At 37.6% G+C, this 10,676-nt stretch overlaps 1 protein-coding gene across 2 annotated transcripts; it reads left to right on the forward strand.

Annotated features, from left to right (window-relative positions):
- Positions 1-2,780: 2,780 nt before the first annotated feature.
- LOC6620140 (sarcolemmal membrane-associated protein) lies at positions 2,781-8,129 on the forward strand. 2 transcript variants are annotated; one of them, XM_032713825.1, is made up of 4 exons: positions 2,781-2,885; positions 3,429-4,726; positions 6,105-6,668; positions 6,728-8,129. In XM_032713825.1, exons 2-4 carry the CDS (start codon positions 3,449-3,451, stop codon positions 7,556-7,558), a joined length of 2,673 nt encoding a protein of 890 aa, XP_032569716.1. In that variant the 5' UTR covers positions 2,781-2,885; positions 3,429-3,448; the 3' UTR covers positions 7,559-8,129. The 2 variants fall into 2 exon arrangements, with proteins under 2 accessions (XP_032569716.1, XP_002044353.1); XM_002044317.2 differs by having other exon boundaries at positions 6,731-8,129.
- The last annotated feature ends 2,547 nt before the right edge of the window (positions 8,130-10,676 follow it).

Raw genomic sequence — 10,676 nt, forward strand, 5'->3', positions numbered from 1 at the left:
GATCTAATGGAATATATCATAGTTCAGATAGATGCTTGTTCACTTGATTCGGAAAATTGTATTAAAGCTATAAAGTCAAGTATGTCTTTCTTTGGAGTTTCCTGTTGTAGTATAGCGGATCAAAGCAGAAGTTTTGCCAGCAACAATTTCCGTGAGTTTTGTTCAACAAACAGGATTGAGCTGCACTTAATAGCGACAGGTGCCAGCAGAGCAAATGTTAAGGCTGAAAGGGTGATAGGCACTCTTAAACTATGCTTACTGCAGTGGAAACGAGTCAGCGATCATGGCAAGATGCGTTGGCAGAAATCCAACTAGCCATGAATTGCACCGCAAATCGAGTCACTAAAGCAAGTGCTTTGGAATTGCTAGGCATTTTTCGATATTTTTTCATAATATTATTATTCGCTTAAATTTATATCTGTTTAGGCAATGAGCTTTTTCTTTGACTTTGAAAAATGGTGTGGCAATTTATAAACACGGTAGAGTTAATGTTTAAATTAATATTTCAGTTTTATTTAAATATATTTTGCAACACAGGGCTGTAGGGTATAACGAACGGCAGCAGTGCCCGTACAGAACCGATTAAAAGTTAAAGTGTATCACAGCAGTACCGGTGCGATCAACTTAATTTGTAACGGAAGGAAAATGGGCAAGTTCTACAGTATAAATATTAAAACAGCTCTCTATTGAGAGAGAGGAACATAGCATAAGGGGGAATGCAAAATCTATTGCTGCACAGAGCAATGTATAAGAGCGATAAAAATAATAACATAAATTTATCATGAGCTAACGCCGCAAAACCGGCCCACAATTTTAAACAATTTGTATACTCTTTTTCTTTTTTCATCAATATCTATCAATATCTCAGAAAAATGATGAAATTTCGCGTTCGCATTCACACTAGCTGAGTAATGGGTATCTGATAGTCGCGGAACTCGACCATAGCATTTTCTCTTGTTTTTGTTTAAAAATAAGATCATATAAAGCTTCGCTTCCCTTTTCGCTCACAAGTCGTGCCTTGTATTTCAAATCGCATTGACTGAATGCAGTGTCATTTGATATCTGTTGAAAGCTGAAAGTGGATTAGTAAGTGGGTTACTATCTAAATTTTGACTTCTTGTACCTTCTATTGGAAAGAGTTTTGTAAAGGCTTCACTCTGCTCTGGATTCTGGTGTTGGCGGGCTTGAAGATGTAGACGATTTTGTTGGAGCATTGATAAGCGACAGTTCCTCCTCTAACAATTCAACTCCTTGTAAGAAATAATAATTCCAAAATCCTTCCTTTTTAAAGCGAGGGTCTTATCATTCGTGTCACTGTACGGTTTTCAAAGGGGACCAATCTTTTATTGATCCGTTGAAAGTATGTCATAACAGACATCTCGACCAAACTTAGTCTGGAGCGTAGTTTTCATGGCTGACATATTGTGTAAAATACCACAATTAACCGGAATCACTGTCACTGACGTTCTCGAAGGGAATACCGTTGAATGCTCCAAGGGTGAAAGTATTGCCTTCAAACCCTTCAAAATGGATATTTCATTCGATGTTAGCGGCATTAACTCTGTTTACCATTTAAAAGGCGCTATTCTAACAGGATGGACACGCTTGTTTCGAACCATATGGGCGTTTGCAATCCTTAGCCTCTCTAAATACTGCATACGCAAATGTGCTACTGTTGAACAACGAAACAATGCGCTTACACTTTTCAGAAATGGGTGGTTTCATGTTCTCGGATACCAAACAATCCTGGACTGTCAAATTAATTGAATACGCAAAGCAGGGTATTATTTGCAAAATCTCACATGACCTTATCATATTTTTGGCGTTATCTGTTATCATAGCAGTGACATTTCCTAAAACTCCCCATTCCTCAATTGCTGTGCGTATTGAGTTTGCAAAATTTTCAGAAAATTTGTTTCGTCGATGAACTTTCAGTGGCCAAAACAGCGTTGTGCAATCCGATTCCGCGCAAGTCTGAACCAATGTAGTAGTTTTCGGTTCGACATTTCATAATTTTGCCAATAAATGACTCAATTGACGGCTGTTGCCTTTGTGGCAATTCACTGACTGTTTATTAGGATTTATCCTCTTTACGTGGCAAGACAAGTTAGTATTATTCAAACTTGTTTGATATGTTTTGCCGCATTTAATACATTTGGCTGTCTCGCCATTAGTCGATTAGCTTAGCAAGATCATTCCCTGCAAAGTAGCGATGGGTAAAACAGAAACATCGATTATCGATGCTTGAAAATTTTGATGTTTCCGATTTATTAAAAACATGGATGTATCGCGATACATCGCCGATGTTTCTTTCAACTCTTTCTTTTACTTTGCGAGACAGACAGACCGGACCTGATCGAATTGTGTTTACGATCACGACTATACGTCCTTTAAGGTTCGGAAAAACATTTGTATGCCAACTACAAACATACTCTTAACTTATCTAGCATACCAATTTGATCTACGTGTAACGGTTATAAAAATACCACAATTTTGTTCTTAGGCTCTTGCTCTAAAACATTTTAAAATTGCTAAATCTCATTTTTTATTATAATAATTTAGAAGATTATTTGTTTGTTTTTATTGGAAATAAAATTGCAGAAGGGTTCTATCGTTCCATGTAAACATATAAACTGGTATATGAAGACACATTCCCTTATATATACAATAATAAATACCCTTAGTGCTTTTTTTCACTGTTCCGTTTTCGTCACTAGTTGATTGTCGCTATTTTGACGGAAATTTTTTAAGTATGCACACAAATTTACCGTCAAACCAGGAGTTTGTTTTTGTACAACGGTTGTTCAAAGTTTAAGAAAACTAAAAACAACACGGGAAGAAGGCAAATTCGAGTTGCAACAATTAAAACAGGAATATTACAAAAGGTAAGCCAAGCACCCACTGTAATTAATAGTTTGAAACGTTGCGCAATATCAAATTATCATTATATTATTGCGAATTCAATGTTCTTGAACTTAAGCGGTCCCCCAATAATATATAATTTATTTTTAATAAAGAAAGTGTTTACTTTCCTACAGTTCCAAGAATTGTTAAGTTTTTGTTTAAGTTGTCTTAATTTTTTGGCACATCCTTAACTCGTAAATTGCTAACTAACGGCATAGTTTTTTGTTTACAATTATTCTTGAAAAAATTGCTATTGAACGTACATATCTTTGTATCGAATGCGAATGCGAATACTTCTTCTCTATACATTTATGTATGCATTTACATATTTATATCTTATATGGTTGAAAACTTTTTCAAATTTTCATCCGAAATAGACAAGTTTTATAGGTACATTAGATTGAAGCAGGCCTTTAAAATTTGGATTAATTGTCAATGTTTCGGCCAGTCGGATTTGTCAAACAGCAGCAACTCGGGTATTACTAATAACTTGTTAATCCGCTTTTGTTCTCGTATCGCCAAAGGTTTGTTTGGATGTAAAGTAATGGTCTTGGTGTGCAATGAGTGGTTAAAAAATAATGTTGATGAAGACCAGACGCCAAGTTCATTATCGCCGACGCCAGCATCCGGAGCAGTCGGATCAACAGCACTAAACAGAAGGGGTACAACCGGCACGGTCACAGAATTACCTCAGACGACCAGGTATTCATCCGGGGAGGCACAAGAACTTACTGTGAAGCCAGAGGAGGCGCATTACGCTTTAAACATGGAAACTGACAAAACTTTGGAGCAGGACAAATTCTTTCATATAATGGCTGATAGTAACAACGAGACGTCAATTGAGAATCAGGAAAATAATAATATGGATCTTTGTGATTCCAACACAGTATGTACTGACCGACGTCCGGCTGAAGCATCCCAGCATGCTATAAATATGGCCATGAACTCTGTGCTGAATGCAAATAACACCGGGGTTGGAGTTCGAGTTACTACTGCCTGCAGTCTGTTTAGCCCACTAGGGGTACTAAACAATAGTTCTTTACAAAGGGAGGTGGCATCGGAATGCGGCACTTTACAGGTCTCTTCTGTGCCCCCAACTTCTAGCGTTGATCTAGACATAGGATTAGAGTCTGCCCCAACGGCATGTAATGGTGCAGCAAAAATCGTACTCCATTGTGAAGCTAAGTCGCATAAGTTTGAGACAAGATCTATATTGTTGCAGCCCAACCAGGATTGCAAGGTGGGCCGCCTTATAGCTAAAAGCAAGGCGTGTGAGGGTAACGCTATATTTGACTGTAAAGTATTGTCAAGAAACCATGCGATTTTGTGGTACACTCCAGACGGTAAATTCTGGGTCAAAGACACAAAATCCAGCAACGGTACCTTTATTAACGACAACAAGTTGGGTAGTGATCCAGCGGAACTACATTATGGGGATATTGTGAAGTTCGGCGTTGAGGTAATTGAGAATTCACGTCAGGAGGTACACGGCTGTATCCTAGCCCGTGTCGCCCTCTTTCTACCCAATGGACAAGAGTCCATTTCAATTGAGGCAGAGCAGATGATGACGGTGCCTAACCGAATCAGCTTTGATGAAGTGCAGCGCCTAAGCTCGTTCCTCCAAGAGGCTGCACAGAGGGAAAAATCTCTGAAAGCTAAATTAAGCAGCTTGCAAGGCGTCCTTGATACCACCAGAAAGAACTCTGCGATGTGTTGGCAAAGCATGATCACTGAAGACCAATTGCTTCACAAGATAAGCCTTCTGGAAAAGAAACTGCAAATGATGGAAAAGAACATTCCAGAGAATGCACTGCGAAACGAGGTATGTAAATCTAATCTGCTCAGCAGGTCGCTAATGGGGCTGATTCGAAAAATGAAGCCTTTGTTTATTGTTTACAATTTTATTCATTATACGCATGATCGGGATCCCTTGCTAAATCACTTTGACTATGTCGGATCCTGGGAACTAGAAAATCAAGAATACTTGTATAAAGCATGAAGATTCTAGTAAAGACTTCGCTGCGCAATCTTGTTTCAAAACGTTGCCACGTTTTTTCTTTTGAACAATATTTAGACCAAAGATACCAGAATAATTCTAGTCTCTTTGTTTAGTCTTTGTTCATTTTAATATCGGAAGCGAAAAGCATTTTTACCACGTCCAATTTGTCCTTCAAATATATATAAAAAAAGCTGTCACGCAAACAAATAAAAAATTTTTTCATAAAAACGTACACACCTTTCCGTTATGCAGGCATCTCTAAAAAATCATATTTGCACACTTGTGTTTTCCTTTTAAATTCAAGATTTCAATATGAAAATATTTAATAAATCTGTTTCCCAAACCGGTCAAGAATAAAGCATTGGACGAACTCTTATAAACAAATTGTTGAATGCATAAAATTTAAACAAATCTGAATCAATCAATTTAATTTGGTTCCATGAAATTATATATTGTGGTTTTGCCTTTAAAACACAACAGTATATAATGGTTGTTGAGTTTCATTTTGTTCCAATATTATTTGAATCCGCATTAATTAAAATTATTTGTATTAGGTGAATTTTTAATGTGTTGAAATTATATTTTGGTGCTCCTTGCCACCGATTGGTTCCAGTGGAGTGATTTTTTTTCCCAGTTTTTATGTAACAGAAAAAATAAATCCCTAAACAAATTGTGCTTTACTGACACAATCCTCAAATTTGGTACGAACAGGTCATAGTTTATATTTTTATACAAAATAAGGCACTCCTATTTGATACCAAAAGCCGTTTCCCACCTCACACTTTTTAAATTACAGAATTAAAAGATATGTGCTCTAGGGCTCAAAAGCGAATAATTCATACAGAACGGTAAGAATACGGATAGGCAAGAAAATTGAGAACAACGAATATGCGATTTCAAACTTGTGTGTGAAAATAACAAAGACGATTGGCAATGCTTGTTCTCTCTTACCTTAAAACTAAGCCGACAAAAAGGTACCGAATACAGGAAACATGCTATAGCTCCCAAATTTAACCCTTTAGCTTTGTGAAAGAAAATTAATATACCCTTATAAATGGGTTTAAAAACCGCGAAGAGGACCTTATTCCTAGTTAATGGTCAGTTGTTCCTTTGAATATTAAAATTTGGTCTACAAAACATTTTGAGTATATTCTGGTAAAATTGCAAATTTTTTTAATATTCCTCTCATTGTCTTCAATAGATTGTAAAGCTTCTTGAGGACAAAACAACGTACCAGTTGACTGCCAAAGAGGCCCTGCGTAAGGTCTATCAGGAACGCTGCGATGCTATGCAAATGCTCTCTAAAATGGAGATGGCCTACGCCACTTCTGAAAACGAGTGCGGCATACTTCGCGCTCAAGTTCTAACACTAAAGCAGACGCTGACTGACTTCAATGCCCGGTTAGAGGAACTTCAGCAGGAGTACATGGAATTCAAGAAGGAGTCAGTGCGCCAAGAACAAGAGGCTAAAGAACAAGAATCTCGCAGCTTGGAGGTGCTAAATGGAAAGCTAACGACGCAGGAGCTCGAGTTAAAGGAGCTTCGTCTGCAGGCCTCGCGAATCCATCACGATTTATCCGAGCCTGATACTGAACATTTGAAGGAGCCGATTGTCTTGAAAAACTTAGATACAATAAATCTTGACGATTATGACCATGCTGAAAATAGAGCGCTAAATGAAAAAGATGATAATGAAAGTTCTGACGATGATATTTTAACTGCGTCACCAACTAAAAATGTGTTGTCTGTGTTGTCAAAAGAAAAGGTAATGCTTATAGCAGTCTTAATGCTATTATATATTAATATATTCCCATTTAATTCTAGAAGCTAAAACTAAGTAATCCCGATTTAGAAGAGGGCAATTATAAATCAAACGTTTTAAGATTGCTAAAGAACTCTGATCTTGGCAAGGGAGAAGAAGGCTCTTCAGTGCTTAAAGCTATTTTTAATGGTGACGATGAAGCCTTCGAATGCAAAGTTAAGGAGGAGGATATGGCAAACGATTCAGTTCCAACAGAGTTCGTTAGCAGAAATACCTCCGAAATCGTGGATCACTTTAAAAACCATTCACCAACACCACATACAATTTTAGAGGATTCGGCTGCATCGAAATTGTCAGCCCTTAATGTGGAAAGTAAAAAAAAGCTTGTAGACGTTGAGGAAAATCTTAATATTCCAAATGCATTACCGACGGAGCAGGCTATTGATATGTTACAAGAGGAATGCGATACGTACAAGAAAAAAACAGCTCATTTAACAAGTGAAATACACTTCCTGCAAGCACAAATTGAGCTATTAAAGAAGCAGCTTGAGAAAGACGTAGATCACAATTTTACAAAAAACTTGCAGGAAAACAGTTCACCGCGTGAGACGTTAGAGCTAATTGATAATCGCGACAGCACAGAAGGTGTTTGGAACGAGGACATTGCAGCCATTAATAACCCCAACGTAGAAAAGGAAGAAGAACTAATTGTATACAAAGAACTTCTTGAACATTCGGAGCTTAACAACATGAAGCTTCGCAAAGAAATCTCTGAGCTGCACTTAAAGCATAAACACATCCCGTTCAGTAAACAAGAGTTACTATGTCGCTTTCTACCTCTTGGCTGTATTGCCATCGGCCTGCTTATATATTTACTTTCCAGTCGAATTTAAGCGCCGTCTTTTAGCTAATGAGGAAAACTCGCGCATTAAAAGCTTTTATTTACACACTGTCAGTGTACACTGGGATGGCAGCATATTCAGTTAATGCTTGCGTTATCGTCAAGCCTAATTCAATTTTTATTTGCATTTGGTTTAAAAATCACTTTATGCTCCAAATTTAAGTCGAAATAATAAACCAGAGACAAAATTATTATTCAAAGTAAATTACTGCTTTAAGCATGGAACCCGCTTCAATAAAGTTCTGCAAATAACAACTATCATGCTAAGAGCTTACATTTGCATTACTATTTGCTTTTTTAAATAAGTTTGTAAACATAAGCCGACTGAAAAGCCAATTGGAATATACCAAAAATAACATTGACCTTTATTTCATTACATTGAATGGGGTCAACTAATCTGTAGATTACCATACACAGTTTGAAACGTGTAGGTGGGGAACGTAAGTTTTAACAAATTGCTTTCATTCGGGAAATAAGCATTCAATATCCGCCGATATCTACCAATATCGAAGATCACCATTATATTATTTCTTCCCTGAATAAATAATTAATTCCACATCGTTCTTGCACGCAAAATTTAATTCCCTGGGTGCAACACTTCATTAAAAGGTATGCGGTGTTGTCTGCGCCCTTGAATAATCCTTGTCGTGACGTCTTCCGGCAATAAACATCAAGATCAAACAAGAATAATTTCCCAGAGAACCAACTAAGCCAGTTGGCACGATGTACATATGCTGTGCTTACTTTCGTAAGGATACGTCGCCAAATTTCTTTCTCTCGGCACAAATTTTGCAACTTGGTTGGAAACAAAGAAAGAAATTGTGCTCCTCCATGGGAACACATCATGAATCATGAATCTAAAAGAAACCTCTGTGACACCATATTAGAAGTATAGTAAGATATTGACTGGATATCCAGCTGTTCAAAACCCTGGGTAATTAGCATATTTTGAAGTCATAGTTTTCTGCTTCTGGCAGGGTTGGCCCCTGTCGGTTGCTTTTCGGTGGACTCAGGCAGAGCCAGAGTAATTAATACTCTCTCGTAGCGCTTATCTGGTTAGACAAAAGACAAGAAAATTATTCATCCAGAAGGGCGTACTTTGACCTGTCCCATTTTTATGAAAATGGCAACATGAAATTGAATAAACTATATGTGTGCGAATTATTTCAACAAGTGGTGATGTCAGCCAATTGCGAACCTGTGCATAATTATGGTTGTAACTTAGGCGTATTGGCACCCTTGTTCTGGAACTTGGAAGGATATGCATCCGATGTTAAGACACCAGGTAGTCAGCATAAGCTCGTCGTGTTAGGGTGGTGTGATTTCGTAAGCATTTTTGTTGAGTGGAACTAACAGTCCTAAGACCTACGCTCAAATATTCCGTACCAAAAAGTTAAAACTCAAATATGTCCGGGTTGGCGTTTATTCAGATTGACATTCAGCTTATGATTTACCTATTACCTATAAGTATATTTCGCTGCAAGCTTAAAATACAAGTATCTATGTTCTATCCTTGTGTGTATTATATGTGAAGCCGCTTCGCGACTGTACAAATATTTTTTCCGAGTTATGTGTGTTTATGACAATTGTTTCTACAGTGTTGTGGGAATCAGTGTAGCAAAACATGTAATGCGCATTATGCTACTATAAAACTGTACCCAAAACAAAACTGCTACGCCAAACTTACAATATATGTAAAAAAAATGAAGTTTTGCTATAGTCAGACTAAATTTCTGGGTTATGTCGTAGGAGGACGAAGCATCCACACGGACGAAAATACGAACTGTAAGAGATTTTCACAAGCCAAGTTTTATAGTTCCTGAGATCTCGAGCCAGATCGGCACGGCTGTTGATTCTGGTCGAGAATACATTATACTTTAGGCTTTCTTCTGTCTGTTACGTACTTTTCAACGAATTTAGTATACCGATTTACTCTACGAATAACGGGTATAAAAACCAGCAAGTTGTCAATGTATATGAATGCATGGTCTCGCAGCGCTGCCGGAATAACTGTCTCCATTAGTCGGCGCATGCTGCGTTGGAAAAGCCCAAAGTCATGACGATAAACTGATTTACCGTCTGCCGGGGACGTAAACTGTATTTTTGGGTTGCAGTGGTTTTAGGCAAAATGCAATCTTCAAGTCGATTGCAGAAATATAATAAGTTTCTTGTCGACTTAGTAGACCGTCAATATGTAACAAGTTACTTGAATCTTGAATCGTTAGGCTTTCTGTACCAACTCTATCTGGTGTTGCCTTCTTCGATCACGTTAAGATCTTACATTCGATCAGGCTCGGCATACACCAATTTTTGTTTTCTGGTAATATTGGGTAAAAAAAAGTTGCTTTATCGATAGGATCCATTTGTTAATTCAATTACATGCTGCTTCAGGCAAGTTTTCCTAGCCACTTTCCGTGAATGTGTCAGCTATGTCCAAGTCTTCATATATATTCGTGTTTCTAGGGCCATAAACTCTTGCCCTCCTTTCTCAACGAATGTTTAGCCGAACGTTTTCCAAAAATCGATTTCAAAATAGAACCGCTGCGACGGACTAGAAATAATTAGGAATTCCAAGTCCAAGTTTTATGCACGGGTCTGGCCGTGGGACCTCCCGCCCAACCGACCGAGGGGCGCTGCCCTGTTTCGTACGGCTCGATTCGCGAGAAGACGCGATATAGAAAAAAGAACAGAATCGAGGAAATGAATATAATGTAAAATAACTCGAATAAATATTAGTGTTGGTAGGATCTAATTATGTATTAAAAAAGTTATAATTGATTGCTTTGGGAGCGGCAGAGAGTCAAGATTACAGATAATAGGATAAGGGTCATGCAACTCATAGTTAGATCTACCATGATTTAAGATAAGGGGTATATAGTTTCTAGTGAATCTATTTAGAACCGGTTTTGGTAACACTTTTATTATTGCCTTCCGGTAAGAAGCTCTTTTTACCTCTTCTCAGTTTTAATCACTGCTATGTAAATGTCGGTGTTGCAAAGAAGGCATTAAGATATATAAGAATATATGTTTTAAAGTTGAAATACACATAAATACTGGTCTTATTATTGAGGGTTTTAAACTAAACTTGGTTTTGACAAGCTAGAGCTAAT

Source organism: Drosophila sechellia, chromosome 2L (genome assembly GCF_004382195.2).
Source record: "Drosophila sechellia strain sech25 chromosome 2L, ASM438219v1, whole genome shotgun sequence".
In the NCBI taxonomy this organism is placed as follows: Eukaryota; Metazoa; Arthropoda; class Insecta; order Diptera; family Drosophilidae; genus Drosophila; species Drosophila sechellia.

Coding starts and splice junctions, on each gene's coding strand:
- LOC6620140 (XM_032713825.1), top strand. CDS start 3,449: ATGGTCTTGGTGTGCAATGAGTGGTTAAAAAATAATGTTGATGAAGAC. Junction 4,727..6,104: donor AGAATGCACTGCGAAACGAG/GTATGTAAATCT, acceptor TGTCTTCAATAG/ATTGTAAAGCTTCTTGAGGA. Junction 6,669..6,727: donor CTGTGTTGTCAAAAGAAAAG/GTAATGCTTATA, acceptor ATTTAATTCTAG/AAGCTAAAACTAAGTAATCC.